At 45.8% G+C, this 15945-nt stretch overlaps 1 protein-coding gene across 3 annotated transcripts in view; it reads left to right on the top strand.

The window, feature by feature from the left end:
- Nucleotides 1-15945, top strand: part of NCAPG2 (non-SMC condensin II complex subunit G2) — a 347950-nt gene that overhangs the window by 107456 nt on the left and 224549 nt on the right. For all 3 annotated transcript variants that reach the window (XM_078663271.1, XM_078663272.1, XM_078663273.1), the window contains exons 11-12: nucleotides 7184-7309; nucleotides 12864-13043. In XM_078663271.1, the coding sequence (XP_078519397.1) occupies nucleotides 7184-7309; nucleotides 12864-13043 (306 nt within the window). The remainder of the gene's footprint in view (nucleotides 1-7183; nucleotides 7310-12863; nucleotides 13044-15945) is intronic.

The following is a 15945-nucleotide window of genomic DNA, read 5'->3' as shown; positions in this document are numbered from 1 at the left end:
ACTGAATGAGTCATTACTGGCAGGATGTGTACGAGGAGCTAGGCCCAACCCCACTTTCAGGCTTTTCCCTGTCTCCACACAAAGGGCTTCATACCCCCTGTAGTTAGTCTGACGTCAGGGCTAGTAAGGCATGGCACCTGTGCAGTTCAAAGACATGCCTCTAGAAGTTTCTCCCCACTTCAGATGCACAACTGGGTGCACATACTGGACCTCAGACACCAACTCTTAAGTACACTTCTGGACCTGTGGATACTCTGCCAGGAAAAGGACTGCTGTGCTGCTGAAAGGACTGCCACTCAGATGGGCTACTGCTCTGAAGGAACTACTGCCCTGCTCTGCTGACCTGCTGCCCTCTTGTGTGGGTAAGAAGAGAACTGGACCTGTGTAGTAAACTGGAATATTATGTGGTGTTGCTGGTTAGGCCTCATCATGTAACTTGATATCCTAAAGATGGTCCTTGGGTTCACAAAAATAAATCCTTAGCTTAGTCCCAGTAGTGTGGCAAGGAGCAGCCGGGCTTTATTAGAGGAACATGTGTTAGGCACTTCAGAGTACCAACATGGACTAGAAGTAATTAACGCAATTCAAAGGAAATCTAACACCAATTTATGAAAATAAAGATTTTTATAAGAATTTAGACACATAAATCAGATTTGACACATATAACCAATGTTATGGTTTTTAGAACAAATCTTAAAACCATGCAATTGAATGCTAAAACTTTATCATTGCTGTCAATGTAAAAAAAGGTATTGGTGACGTGCTGGTCGTGTTACGTGGAACCCACGAAGGGGTAAGATGCTTTTGGTCCATGATCCAAGCAACAACAGTCAGTTCAATTTCACCTGGCCTGGATGCAGAGTTGTCCTAGCTGCCCTTGATGCTGAAGCAGGAGTGATGAGTTTACCGCTTAGACGGTGCTGGGGAGAAAACAAATGCAAAAAGTTGAGAACCTGGCCACTGCTGTGGTCGGTTGAAGCTGTTGTGCGGTTACCTCTTGATGCAGTGTCAAGTAAAGGGGTGGTAACTGGACTGGTCACCAACAAGCCTTGGCAGCTGTAAGGTCACTGAATCTGTAATTCGATATTCGGGGGGAAAAGGTTAGCTGCCTGAAATTCGCTTGAGGTCAGGACTAAGTTTCCCTTAATGCAGTGGATCATTTACTTCTAGGCGATCCCTTGGAAGGCCAGTTGTCCAGTGATTCTTTGGTTTTGGGGACTAGTGCAAGGGAGTCTGGAGTTGCCTTTGGCTCTCAAGGGGTCCCTCTGTCTGGTGGAGTCGTTCTTTGTTCCATTTGAGTTGCAGTCGTGCAATTCCAGGAGCATTGCCACCCGTGCAGAATATTCTGCCTTTGGTTCGTGCAGCTCATGTTATTGCAGACTTTGGTCTCTTTGTCCTTTATTGCAGTCGTCACAGATCTGAGGTTCTGGTGTCAGAGGTGTCCCTTAAATCCTAGATTTAGGGGTGTGGGTGCAAGTGGCCAAATCTGCTACTTGCCCCAGTGGCTAATCTGCCCTTGCGCTGAGCACATCCGGGGTGTGTGTCGCCTTTACTACACAGACGCCTCTATTCTGCTACTTCTAAAAATGACAGAAACCTTCTTTGGCTGTACAGACAAGATAGCCCACCCTAGGAGTGTGGCTAGCCTTCTGGGGATATATGCCCTCTGACTATCTAATTGTTCCGCCTGCCCTGGTGCAAATGCGCCTTTGAGCACGAAGAGGGTGGCTTCCTCCTTTAGAGGTCAGCCTGCATGCATCTCAAAGATGGTGAATGCTTTGAAGCTCACCGCCTTGATGTGCCACTTCACTAGCCATCTTGGCAGGGAGGTAGGTGCACTTCACTAGCCACACCGGCATTGAGGGAGTTGTCACCTCCTTTCTTGCCAAATCTTTATCTCTGCCTGTTGGGATTGTTTGCACTACCTGGCAGGCGGTCAGATTCCTGTCTGGGAAGTGGTAGATGTAGGCTACTAGCCGGAGCCCAAAAAATGGTGGGGCAACCTCTAACGTAGCCCCCTGGGTGCATGCCACATCGACCTCGACATTAGAATCATGTCAGAGGGGGAGGAGGCACCCTGTTTGATACCAAACATGACCATATCCGCCGATACCATAATAGAGCGGGCGGCCCAGAGTGTGATTGGGGCCTTCCTATGTTATCCTATGGACCTCTGAACACTTTTAGTAGTCCTTAATGGAAAGGGCATCTATAGGGACATATGAACTTGCATTTATATGTCCAAACCTTTAATATACTGCACCTTTCCTCCTGGGCTTACGAGACCTACCTTGGGGCTGACTGACAATATTAAAGATAGTGCTTGGACCTTGGCACACATGGTGAGGCCAAAGTTGAGTTGGAGCAGTTTGCACTGTTACTGCAGCCTGCAATGGCAGGCCTGCTGTCATCTGTTTACTTGGGTCACTCAGGGAGGCACACATAGGGCATCAGGCCCTGGTGACCCCTGTAACGCCAATGACCTTGGTACCCTATGTACCGCTTTACTAGGGACTTTATGGGGGTTAAAGTCCTTGCCGATAGGGAGTATCTATTTACAACATCGTGTTTTAGGGGGAGAGCACGGTCACTGGGACCTGGGCAGCAGACTCCAGTGCACTTTCAGAGTCTTAACCATCAGCATTGAAGTAAAATGTATGAGGGTGACCATACTAAAATGGCTCTTTTCTACAAACTGCAACTTCTCCTTAGAACCAAGGACACCAGAGTAACTACAAGGGATAGTCTGCTGGCCTCCTGATCTGAGCCTCTGGGACAGAAAAGGCTCTCCAACATCCTGCACCAGCCCCTGGACACAGCTGTAGTGAGTACCTGACCCCCAATTGGTGCCCCTCAGGTTCTGGACCCTTGGTGTGGCTCAAGGCAGCTGAATGCAAGCTTTTGGCCTCATCGCAACTGTGAATAGCCCATTTGCACCGAAACCTTCACCACTTATACCGCAATTCAACACAAAGCTTTGGCAGCTGTCTCTTCATGCTACAGCATTGACCGATCATGAGGAACCGCCAGTGCAAAGCTCCAGCAACACTAGCCGGGTCTTTGGGCCACACCGACAGCCTCCCGTGACTCTCTCCCTGCTCCTTGCAGCCCTCACTAACGCAAATGGGATTCGTGACACATATTTGCATAGGTAAACTTCAGAGGGCCTATCCTGGTGACTGTATCAGACATGGGCTCCATTGCAGTCAGTTTGAAAGTGTGGTTTAAAAAAAAATGTTTTACCAGGTCCAGCTTGACCAGATATCCTTAATTGGTGCTTTGTGGCGCTATTATCGCTAAAACCTTTGTAAAAAATCATAACTTTGGTTTTACTGACTGGGTTGCAATTTGGTCTTGTTTTATTTATTACATTTTGCTCTAGTTTTCTAAATTGGTGTGGGATTCTTTTTATGTGGTGCTTTTCACTTTAATAGTATTTGAACTGTTTAACAAATACTTTACACATTGCCTCTAAATTAAGCCTGACTGTTCTGTGACAAGCTACCCGGAGTTGAGCTCAGGTTCATTTTGGGTTTGCTTGTGCCTTACCCTGACGAGGATTGTCGTTGCTGCTTGACCAGGGCTTACACCCCAGTCAACCAGTAACCCAATTTCTTACTGTGCTAAACCCATGATGATTATGAGGTCATAAAATTAGCACACTTCAACCTTGGATGAACATCAGCCTATTCTTTCCCAGTACTACAAGAGGCCCATTCAGCCTTGAGTGGCCTAGACAAGAGTCTATCCGAGCCCACCCCAATATGGGGTTGTGAGTGAGCTTGCGGGGTCCAAATTGCAGGCGAACTTGCTGTCTAGTCCACTAGATATTTTGCAACACGCCCGAGAGCTATAACTTCAGGTCAGTCGGTGGCACAAGTTGTTCAGCAGGGTTACGCCCTGCCCTTCACTTCTCCCCACCTCTCATTCTACCTTTATTCACTCACCTTAACCCCTTCCATGCTCATGACGAGCTCAGCTCGTCATGGCATATACCTCTCAGGTGCTCATGACGAGCTGAGCTCGTCATGACCACACCCGTTTTCGTTGCTGTCCAGCACAGCAGGGGAAACTCTTAAGCAGCGATGTGGTTAATGGATCATGCCGCCATAGTTCTTCCATAGGTTTATTTGCTTTTGTCCAAATTCCATAGTGAGTGTGTTAGAGGTGGAGAAAGGTGAGGAGTGTTGTTCCTGTTATTTCTTGTTGTCCAAGAAAGATTGAGTACTCTAGCCGATTTTAGATCTTCACCCTCTGAACGTATTCCTAGGGAATGACAAATTGATGCTCACTCTGGTCAAGGTTCTTTCAACTTCTGCCCTGGATCAGAGGAATTGGGCCCTGTCTTTGGACCTGCATAGCACATACCTTTGTATGCCAATTTTGCAGTCCAACAAAACACTAACTGCAAATCAGAGTGGGGGTTGAACAATTCCAGCTTAATCTTGCTTCTGCTCATTGGCTGTTTAGTTAGGTAATGGCAGTGGTCTGGGATCAGCTTAACGGGTTGCGGATTCACTTAGTTGCATACCTCGAAAACTAGCTGCTGAAGATAGGGTCACTTCAGCCAGTTGCACAGCACATCCAAACTACGATCTTCCTTCTGTCATCCCCGAAGTTTTCCATCAGTAACTTAAGTCACGTCTGATCGCTACTTAGATATCCCCTTTAAAATGTGTCCATCATTGGCACATTTGCGTTCAGGCCCTTCCCATCGCTGCAACGAGTCTGGGACATTAAGGATGTAAACCTGGTGTTTTAGGCTCAATCCTAGGTTTTGGCGTTGATCCTTCTGAGACTTCGTGAAATGCTGGCCACATGCATCCTCCAGATCCCTCTTGCTTTTTGGCACATGTGGGCCTTGCAATGCAATCTCCGCTTTCGGTGGACAGAATACCTTGCCTCCTTGTCAGACAGGATCTGTGTCTTGAAGGAGGCTCCCCGGATCCTTCAGTGGTGGCATGTCAACACCACACTCATCAAGCAAGCTGTTCCCCCTACCGTAGCCATAGCAGTGACAGCATCAGCTCTAGGAGATGTGGAGAGCTTGGACTCTAGTCCCTAATTGAGCAAAAGCTCCAAGCAGTGTTCTAGAGCTTCGTTCTTTTTTTTGTCACTGAAAGTCTTTCTATCGTCTATTATGGGGAGGCCTGTGCAGGTCATATTGATCAACATAGCTACTGTGTGGTACCACAACAAGCAGGGCAGTATGAGTTCTTCATCTTTGTGCCAAGACAGACTGTGCCTTTGGACATGGCTGAACAAATAGGGGAGCTCCCAGGATCTGGCAGGATCACTCGGCACCAGGGCAGATGAGCTCACTAAACTTCAGTTGGAAAACAGATGTAGTCCTCATGGTGAAGTGGCTAGGGGCATTTTTGCCTAGTGGGGCTTGCTGGCTGCATGTTTTCACCACTGCATCAAATTTGCTGTGTCACGATTATTACACCCTGAAGTTTAAACCAGGAGGGTCCCTTAACTTGGTCCTTAAGTTTTTTTAATCTGCATGGCATTCAAACCTGTACACAGCTGTTCTCTACGACTGCTTGCCATCAAGATGGTGTTTCTCATTGTAATTCTGCACACTGCATTAGTGATCTGCAGGCCAGTGTAACCCTGACCGCCACTACTTTCTCTGACAAATTGATACTGAGGTCTCGTTCTTCATTTCTGCCCAAAGTCTTATTGCCCTTCCATGTGGAACAGTACATCACCCTCCCTGCCATTTTCTCTCTATCACATCCCTCTACAGAGATGGCGAAGTTTACCCAGTTAGACCCGAAGAGAGCTTCCCACTTATAGATAGTGTTGAAGAGTGTACCAAGTGGATGACCAGATTTTAGTAAGGGTACACAATAAACCATGTCCAGGTGGATCATCTTGTTCATAAAGTCATGCAATGCTCTAGCCAAGAAAATACCCCCTGAGGGTCTACACATGCTTGTTCCACCAGAGCAAAGACTGCTCCGACCGCATTAGTGAGGGGTGTTCCTTCCTTGGACATCTGCTGAGCTGCTAAATAGGCGTCCATGCACATGTTCCCCAATTAGTTCTGTCTCAACAGTCATTTCTGTTGAACGGGCAACTTTACCTGCTTGGTCCTGTAGGACTTCTTGGTTTAAGCCCACTATTCAGATCCTCAAACTTTTTGGAGGCACTGCTTGGTTATCTGCTCAAAAGGTGAGCAAGCCCGTTAGAAGTATCCATCAGAAGAACAAGTTACTTACCTTTCATAACTTTTTTTCTGTAACCTAGTCTAACTGCAGATTGCTCATTGTCCTCCCTCCTATCCGTTCTGTGGAATGGACTTCTGTAACTGTTTAAAAGGTCCCAAGTTAGTTTTGGCACACTGTCATTTCCAATTTGTTGTTGTTGAACTGCATTTGAGTGTGCTGAAGAGTCCAAACTAAAGCTGACACTTGTGTGTATGGGTTTGCCTAAGTGCCCCTACACACTGTCACTTCCAGGGGTGGTGTGTGAAGACCCGGAGTGCTATGGCACTATATACTGGTGCAGGAGCAATTGCTTGGGGTAAAAATATCAAAATATAGTCTGGCTTCTGAGGATATCCAAAAGGTAAGGAATTTGGGATTTGATATCCACCAGAAATCGTGTTACTGAAGGTATGTAACTTTTCCATCTTTTACTTGGTAGACCATCCTTTAGAAGTGCATTCAAAATGCTCTCCTACATACTCATTGTCTCCTTGTGATCTTTTAGTAAAGGGGTGGGTACAGTGTATTTTCATTTACACTTTTCTCCCAAATGTGTTATCTATTCAAAGCCAAACTTTGAAAAGCCTTTTTGCAATCAAGCTACGTTTTTGGACCTGTTTAGCATTCTACTTTGTGTATACTATTGAAACATTGCAGTGTTCACCACTTTTTAATGTTTAATTATTAATGTTGGCTTTTCTTTTTCTTGGGTTATAACTGCAATATTTTGAAAGCTACAGCCAATTACTTCAAAAAAACATAACGTGATGTAGCATACAGGCAGTGGGTTGCAAATTCAGGTAGCATGTCAATCAATCAATCATTTGTAAAGCGCACTACATACCCACGAGGGTCTCAAGGCGTGGGGTGGGGGGGGGTTTGAGAGGGGGGCTACTCATCGCATGTCCTTATTTTGAGGCACTGAACATTTCCTACAATGACATAACTTGTATTTTTGTTTCTGACAGGCAGCAAATTCTGAGGTTCGATCTAATGCCGCACTGCTCTTTATTGAAGCATTTCCCTTGAGAGATCCCCATATAAATAATGAGGACATGGACAATGAAATTCAGAAGCAGTTCGAACACCTTTTTGTAAGCATGCAATTCCCTGCACCTATTGCTCACTAACACTTAGCTTGTGCAAATTAATGTTTTTGCAGACATTTGTATTGTAAAAATAATTATTTTATTTAAGTTCTCTTCTTGGGCAATTCCATTATTCAGGTCTGTGGTTTCTCAGTGTTTATCTCCAGAGCCACCCCAGGACAGGTTAACCTGTAGTCAGGCATGATCATTGATAAAAGGACCTACTATTTCACCATCTGCAAACTATTTAGAATCAACCATTTTTATTGCGTGGTAAAAGATCATAAGTACACAGCTTAGCTGCCTACATCAGAACGCCGGCAGAGCAAAATCGGACAGGTATTACAGAGCGTTTAGGTCTACATTTCAGAGGGCGAACCCGGGATAAAATCAATCCACAGCGTAATTATGAGGCCTCTGGCTAAGACACCACTTTTATGGAACAAGAAATCATAGAAATAAACAAATGACCCTGCCTCCCCCCTCCATAACCCTCCCCACCCCCCCTCCGCATCAGTTCATGACCATTGCTTCTGTCTCTCCCTAGCAGCCATGCCCTGGTTAGTATCCTGCAGATTAAATAGCCGAAGCACCAGGTGGTTCTAGTGGTATAAGTTGTAGGATTTTCAGGTATTTCGGACACGTTCCTTTCCTCATGTCTTTGGTAAGGAGTTGCAAGAATGGGGCCCATATTTTCATATATTCTTTGCCCTTCCCATCTACGCTGAGCAAAAGGTGCTTCATTGCTAAAAGGTGCCACAGCCTCTGAACCCAATCTCGAGGATCTGGAATTAACTAAGACCCCCAATGCGCTAGCAGTACCTGCCTTTCCGTAAGCAGCGCAAGAGCTATCTGTTTACCCCTTAGTGACTTCAGAGAGAAGGACCCAGGGTGGGGAAGACCCAGTAACGTGTGCACAGGTTTTCGCGAAAATGTTATCTGAAATGCAGCATCAATGTCATCGAGGATTGCTGTCCAATAACTCACCAATTTCAGACAATGCCATAGTAAATGAACCAGAGTGCCTGTAAGACCACAACCCCGCCAGCAGAGGTCTGACTTAGTTCTGTCCTACTGTTTGATGCGCTCCGTGGTATAATACCAGTAAGTGACTACCTTATAAGCCGATTCCGCACCCGCGGAGTTAGAAGCAGTGTGATGTGTTCGATAAAAGATATGCTCCCACTCTTTCTGCGTTAAGGGCCTCCCCAGTTCAGTCTCCCAGCGAACCTGTGCCTTTGTGCGTTGTTTGTTAGGGCATGCAATGATCATAGCGTAAAGCTCAGATATGAGTTTACGGTAGTCTTCTTTACAGACCAGCCACTTCTCGAAAGCTGTCATGGGGCGAGACATGAGAGCGAAGTTTGGAGTCACCCAATGTGCAAGCTGCAAGTATTGAAAAGTATTGAAAAGCGTCCGCCGCTGGTAGATCATAATCCTTGAGTAGTTGGGGAAAGGGAATCAAACCGTCTAGATAAAAAAGAGAGCTCAATCTTTTACAACCCTCCTCCCTCCAACGGTGGAAGACTTGAGACGCGCAGCCTGGCGGGAAATCAGGGTTGTCCACAATAGGGGTCAAAGGGGAGATGAACGTAGTCCATCCCTTCTGGCGCGCCAGCCGGTCCCAAACCTTGAGTCGGTGATGAAACCGGTGAGGAGTATAGGCCCCATGTCTACGCAGAAGCCACAGTTCGCCCCAGATATTACAACCGGCCACCGCTTAATCCATAAAGTTCCAGTGTTTACTGGACAAGGGCCTATTCCATTCCGTGATGTAGTGGAGGCAGGAAGCCTGGTAATAAGCACCCACTAGCAGGAAGCCAAGCCGACCGCAAGCTTTCGGCAAGGTGACTAGTGGTAATGCGAGCCGCTGTTACTTATTATCCCACAAAAATTTGTTAAGGAGCCCCTGTAGCTTCCGAAGGGTGCCCGTGGGTGGACTCACAGCAAGCATTTGGAAGATCTATAGAATGTGTGGGAGCACTGTCATCTTAACAATCCCAGAGTGCACTATTCGTCCCACTCCCAAGATGTTGGCACCCTTCCTTGGCTGTTAGGAGCTTAGTAGCCCACCCTAGAGGTTTGGCTACCTGTGGGGTACATGCCCAAAGGAAAACTGGTTTTGGACATTGGTTTCCTCTCTCTGTCCCATTGCCAGCCCATTTACCTGAACAAAGGGCAGTCTCTAAGAAGTGTGATGGCCATTTGCCTACCAAAGGTGGCGTCTGCTTCGGAGCTCGCCTTGTTGGCTAACCCGCCCCCCCAGTGACTTCCTGTCAAGAGGAAGTGCCACCTAACCCTTCAGCAGGCTGCAATTGTTCCTAAGCCTGGGAGTTGTTCACCCGACTCCCCGGGCGGGCAAACATCTGTCTGTTGGAGAGGGCCTGTGTGAGACCACTGGACCAGCTGGGACACAGAGTGGCAAAGTTCTGAAAGTTGCTTTGCTTTAATGATGACACTAAACTCGTCCTGGGCATCAGGACAGGTTTAATGGCGCAATTAATTTGATACCTTACAGTACGTCAATATACCTGGCGACGTCAATATACCCCAGAGGAGAAAACTATCTATATCACCCTGTTAAAACATTATAAAAATTCTATCCTACAAACTAAAACTACATACTTCTCTCAAAAAATCATTAATTCTTCGTCCAAATCCAAGGATGTTTTCTCTATTGTTAATGAGCTCACTCAACCAGACCGGGTACTGGCCAAACTGGTCCCGTCACAGATTTTGTGCGACTCATTGAACGCCTTTTTCATTGAAAAAATTATTACTATTAAAAACAACATCCTTCCTTCTACTCCATCTTCGGTCCCCATAACCATTTGTAAAAATCCACTGTTGTTAGATCATATTCCTCTGATCTCTAAGGCAGAGTTTCTGACCCTCTTGAACAGAGTAAGCTCAGGCTCCCCAAATGACTGCTGTCCTCCCCAGATTTTAAAAGAAGCTTTTCGGGCTTGTCCCGATCCCCCACTTTCATTTCTCAACAACTCTCTGATGACAGGTATTGTCCCTGATTCCTTCAAATGCGCCGCAGTGGTACCCATTCTAAAAAAAACCAATGCCGATCCCCTAGTATTGAGCAACTTCCGCCCTATCTCCCTGCTCTCGTTCCTCAGCAAAATTTTAGAGGCTCATGTGACCAACTGTCTTGGTTCATTTATTGAGTCCTCCCAATTCTTAGACCCCCAGCAGGCGGGTTTCAGGCCGGCGCATTCCACTGAGGCTGTCATTGTGGCTGTGATGGACGAGCTCAGGAGGGGAGCCGATAACAATATCACCCAGGCCCTTGTGCTTCTGGATCTGTCGGCTGCTTTTGACACGGTCGATCATGATCTCCTGATCGACCGTGTCAACAGCGCCGGCATCCGGGGCATGGCTCTGGAGTGGATCAGATCCTTCTTACTTAATCGCTCCCAGGCTGTTCATTTATCCACCTTTTCAGCCACTCCTAGGAAATTAACCTGTGGGGTCCCACAAGGGTCTGCCTTATCGCCACTCTTATTTAATTTGTATATGCAACCCTTGATTCGATCTCTATGTAATAGCTCAGCCACTATCTTAATTATGCTGATGATATTCAAATGGTCTTTAACCTTGATTCTTCACCCACATCCACCGCAGACTTCCAGTCTACTATGACTTTTATTGGCGAATGGATGCGTCAAAGCCAACTGAAACTAAACCCCGACAAAACGGAGCTTGTTTTAACTGGAGGGTCTCTTAACCCATGGAACCCCAACTTCTGGCCACCCTCCTGGGGCTCCGCTCCCTCCCCTGTTGACTCCGTGAAGAGTCTAGGGGTTATCATCAGCAAGACCTCAGATTAATGCAGTCACTTCATCATGCTTCTTCCACCTTCGGAGAATCCAAAAAATCTGCAGGTTCCTGACCACTGAGGCCCTCATATTAGTCATTATGGCATTGGTCACCTCGCGCCTTGACTATGCCAATGTTCTTTACGTTGGCATTCCAGCCTACCAGCTCCGCCAACTACAACTGGTTCAGAATCAAGCGGCGAGACTTATCTTTCATCAACCTAAACACCAACATGTCTCCCCTTTGTTGAAGAAGCTCCATTGGCTTCCGGTGGCAAAACGCTGTATCTTTAAACTCAGCTGCACCACCTTTAAGTCATTAACTGGCCATGGCCCTGCTTTCATCGCGTCTAGGATTCATCGTTACGTTCCATCTCGTAACCTCCGTTCCTTACACCACAACCTTCTTTCCGTTCCCTCCTTCAAACGGAAAAAACATGGTGGCCTTAGGTTCTCATTTCTGGCACCCAAATTATGGAATTCATTCCCACACGAATTCAGGTCTATCTCCTGTTACTCATCTTTCAGGAAAATGTTAAAAACTCACCTGTTCCGTCAAGTCTATGATTAACACCTGCACCCCGTCTCCCACTTTTGCACATCTGTTCTCCAGCGCCATGAAACAGTTTGTTGTCCGAGCGCTTTATAAATCATTTTTACATTACATTACATTTACCCAGTTAGGTAGTGCCATTCAGACCTTAGCCAGGCAGAGGTGCGAGTCGTAACCCTGCATAATCCAATTGGGCAGCTACCTTATCCTCAGCAAACAACAATTTAGAGGTGTTGCTGCTAAGGCCTGTATAAAAACATATGTCCTACCTATCAATATTTAGCTCCCAGCCATGGGCCTCAATAAGCCTTCCTCAGGGGAGACTTACATATATTGTTATTGAGAAGTGGTATATTTGCCATTTGTTTGAATAGCAATGTTGAACTGCAGGGTAGCCACTGTTCTTCCAGTCTGCAGTGTCTGGCTGGAAGCCATTTTGTACCTTGTCACACACAGGGTGGCACAAACGGTGCTGCAGCCCTGGGTTGACACTCTGCCTTATGTGCCCTTGGTACCCTGGGCTAAATACACTAGGGACTCCGAAGTAAGTCATTACTTGCTAATTGGGGACAGCCAATACGACATACACATTGTAAGGGGTATGGGTAGCAGAACTCTGTGCGTTCTCAAAATCGAAAAACGAGCAGCAGTCTGGAAATGTGGGGAGAACATGCAAAAAGAGTAATTTCCTTACAATATCGTAACTTTTAAACTGACCTTCAACTATGTGGCATGCTCTCTGTACCTTTTACTTTTTCCTGTATTACACACCTAAATGCAAAGTAAAGGAACTGGAGGGGGGTAGCCTAAGTGGGTCTCCTGAACAGATACATTTTACGTTCCATATTCATAATCAAAGGGGCCGAAGGACCCTTTGATTCTTATATTTATTATGTTTTATAACATGGTCTGCTTTGGCCCTCTTAGTAGATTGTGATTGCTCAGCATTTCAGCATCACTCTCCTTTGGGTTTTTCTTTTGACATAAAATGGCGTGAGCACAATTAGGTTTTAGTCCAGTAAAAATCGATTAACAGTATATGTATTCGCTTTTTGAACATTTGAAGATTGTCACATTAAATGCTAGTTTTAAAAGTAAATCTCCCTCTGTTGTCATAAGAGAGAATCCGTCTTCTTTTTCCCTCAGATTTGCATGATGGATATTACTGTGTTTCTTTTAGAATCTTTTGGAAGATACTCAACCAATGGTTCGATCTACAGGTGTGCTTGGAGTTTGTAAAATAACGGCTAAATATTGGGAGATGATCCCACCACAAATCCTCACTGATCTATTGAAAAAGGTACTTGGAGACCTCTCTTCTGATGTTAGCTCAGCCGATGTTCGCTGCTCCGTTTTCAAGGTAAGACCATGATCTTGTATGTAGTACAAAATGTGTTGCATGGTTGCCTTCTTATGTGCCCTGAGAATACAGAAGAAATTAGAAATTGGGTCTATGGGTGGCCAAAGCTGTAGAAACACTGTGGGCGAGATAGATCAAGAGAATGAAAAAAACAATCTTTGGGCTCTGATCTGTGCAATTTGAGATGGGCGAGTAGAAAGGTTGGGCCACTATAATACAGCTCAACAGTAGCAAAGTGATGATGGGGCCCCTGCAGTATATACTTAACTCTCACTTACATTTCTTTCGTTGACTAATGTAGACTGAAAGTGGGATACTCTAAGTTCCGACTTTGAGTTTTAATCAATCCTAGTTTTTATCTTGTTGCTTTAATTGCTCAGGTTCGTCTTGCTTCAGTGTATTACCTCACTGCCACAGAGGTACCTGTCAAAGTAATTTTCTTGGCTCAGATGTATGGGATTTGTGACAAATTTGGTCAAACTACTAAGAGAGGCAGGCATTACCAAATCAAGCTTATAAAAGACTGCAGTGGGGGTTTGTTGGCATAGGCCACTACGTTGGGAGGATCTTTGAACTCGTTGCCAGTCAGATTTCAAAAGGGAGGGTGCAGGTAGAAGAAGCTTGGTGTTGATCAGCTTTTTTCATACAAGTCACAGAAATAAGTAATTCATGTAACAGATCTATGAATGACCTGCTTCGTTGGTATCTCTATCTATCCATCTATCTATCTATCTATCTATCTATCTATCTACAGAGCTTATCTATCTATCTATCTACAGAGTTTATCTATTTATCTATCTATCTACAGAGCTTATCTATCTATTTATCTATCTACAGAGCTTATCTATCTATTTATCTATCTACAGAGCTTATCTATCTATTTATCTATCTACAGAGCTTATCTATCTATTTATCTATCTACAGAGCTTATCTATCTATTTATCTATCTACAGAGCTTATCTATCTATCTACAGAGCTTATCTATCTACAGAGCTCCAGGCAAAACCTTTGCTGAATCATAAACATTTTGGAAGTGGTGAATGTGATCTCTTTGCAATCTGAAAAGTGGCCCTTATATTTTGATGTGTGTACTAAGAATTGCAACATGGGAAAATACCCTAGTGATCAGAGCAGGGCGTCTGCCCTCACGCTTTTTACTTTTTCTACCTCTCTGTATTCCTAACCTCTGCTGCAAAGAATGACTGCAGCATCTGCTGTTTGTGGAAGTTGGTTAAACTACTCGTAGGCTAGAAACCTCAGCAATATTGCCAGAAAGTGAGCGGAAGTAAAAGTTTTATATCCGATATTTTGTGATGGACAGGGTTCCAGTCCTTCATAGTCTTCAGACAGATGAACTGTTTCATTGACCAACCAAATTCAATAAGCCTATTGTTGGAACCTAATGTTGTCAGGTCACCTAGGGTAGCCTGGCCTAGGGCAAGACATTTAACAATTAGAGGCACATGTGTGAAGGTTGCAAATCACCCAGCAGTAACTCAATGCAATTCCACGTTAAAAACGACACTACACCAAAAGATTGGAAAAATATGGATTGCTTTATAAAAATAGATTGGCTTTTCTCTTTCTTTTTCACACCATAATTTCTCCTGTTATTTCTTTTCACTCTTACAGTTAGTCATCACATTTCACAGTTAAATTACATTTCCTTTGTCAATCACATTTGGTTTCGGTCTTAAACTCTCTCTTACAGCTTTTTATCAGTATTACTCAACAGGGCTTAGAGCAAATAGAACTTTGAGCAATTTATCTCTTTTCAGTTTCCCCAATTGGTCATCAGCATTTCAACAATCAGAATGTAGGTGACAAATCAAAATTCCACTGAAGACCCTGTTGTTTGGGTACCCACGCAGTACACTGGGAAACTGGAAACAGGCAGGCCCAGTCAAACCTAATCCAAGGAACCACCTACTGTCTACCAATAGGGGATTTCCTGCTGACATCCACTCATAGACTGGCTCTATTGCTTGGTCAGGGACAGTGTCTACCTCCCAGTGGCTCTGGACTTCCTATGTAACTCACGCTCATCAGCTTGTGAGCAACGTTAGATAAAACCGATTTATTGGTCTCTTGGGCTACACCCCAGCTCAGGAGTCAGGAAATCTGAATGTCACCTTGTGTCTGAGATCTGCTCCAGGGACTCAGTCACACCACTTTCCCTGAACCCTGCCGCCTGGTAGGAAATATTCGTCCTTCTCTGGGACTTCACCCAGACAGGACGCTTACTTCTTTAATCTTCCCCGCTCCTCTTGTAGGGCACAGGAGAACTTCCGCGCTCCTCACCAGGCCCGTCTCCCTCACGCTGCTGGGCCGCCCGCCAGTCTTTCCAGCTCCGCTCCTCACCAGTTTAGACGGACACCCAGCGCGCCTCTGGGCCTGCGCAGCTCACGGAACGCCTCCGCTCCTCACCAGCTGCCCACCAGCACTAGGCATGCGCGGCCCTGAGACGGCGCTTCGCCTCACGGTAATCACCTCGCATCTCACTGGGCCTGCGCAGCATACAGGACGACTTCACTCCTCCGGAGCCGCCCACCTTCACACGCTGGTCACCGCTTCGCGCTACTCAGCATGCGCAAAGACCAGCGACTCTGATCTCCTTCTCCAGCCCAGCAACTCCGCCAAAATTCCTTGCCTCTGCCTCACAGAGTCTCCGACCGGTGCAGGGAGATTCACTGCCACTTCTCGGGGAGAACGGTAAGGCAAATCAAAGGGAGAGGATTTTACTCAGTCCACAGTGAGGCTTAAGGCTAGCAGGGGCCCGAGGATATCAACAAGGGGGGGCCAACTGAAATCTCTGAGCTGCCTCACTCAGATAACAAGGTCCCATCAGAGGGTTTAGTTAGAGGCAAAGGGGGAAACGTCTACCAGAAGAGGCTGTCAAACT

Source organism: Lissotriton helveticus, chromosome 10 (assembly GCF_964261635.1).
Source record: "Lissotriton helveticus chromosome 10, aLisHel1.1, whole genome shotgun sequence".
In the NCBI taxonomy this organism is placed as follows: Eukaryota; Metazoa; Chordata; class Amphibia; order Caudata; family Salamandridae; genus Lissotriton; species Lissotriton helveticus.
This window is presented reverse-complemented; position numbering and strand designations above follow the sequence as displayed.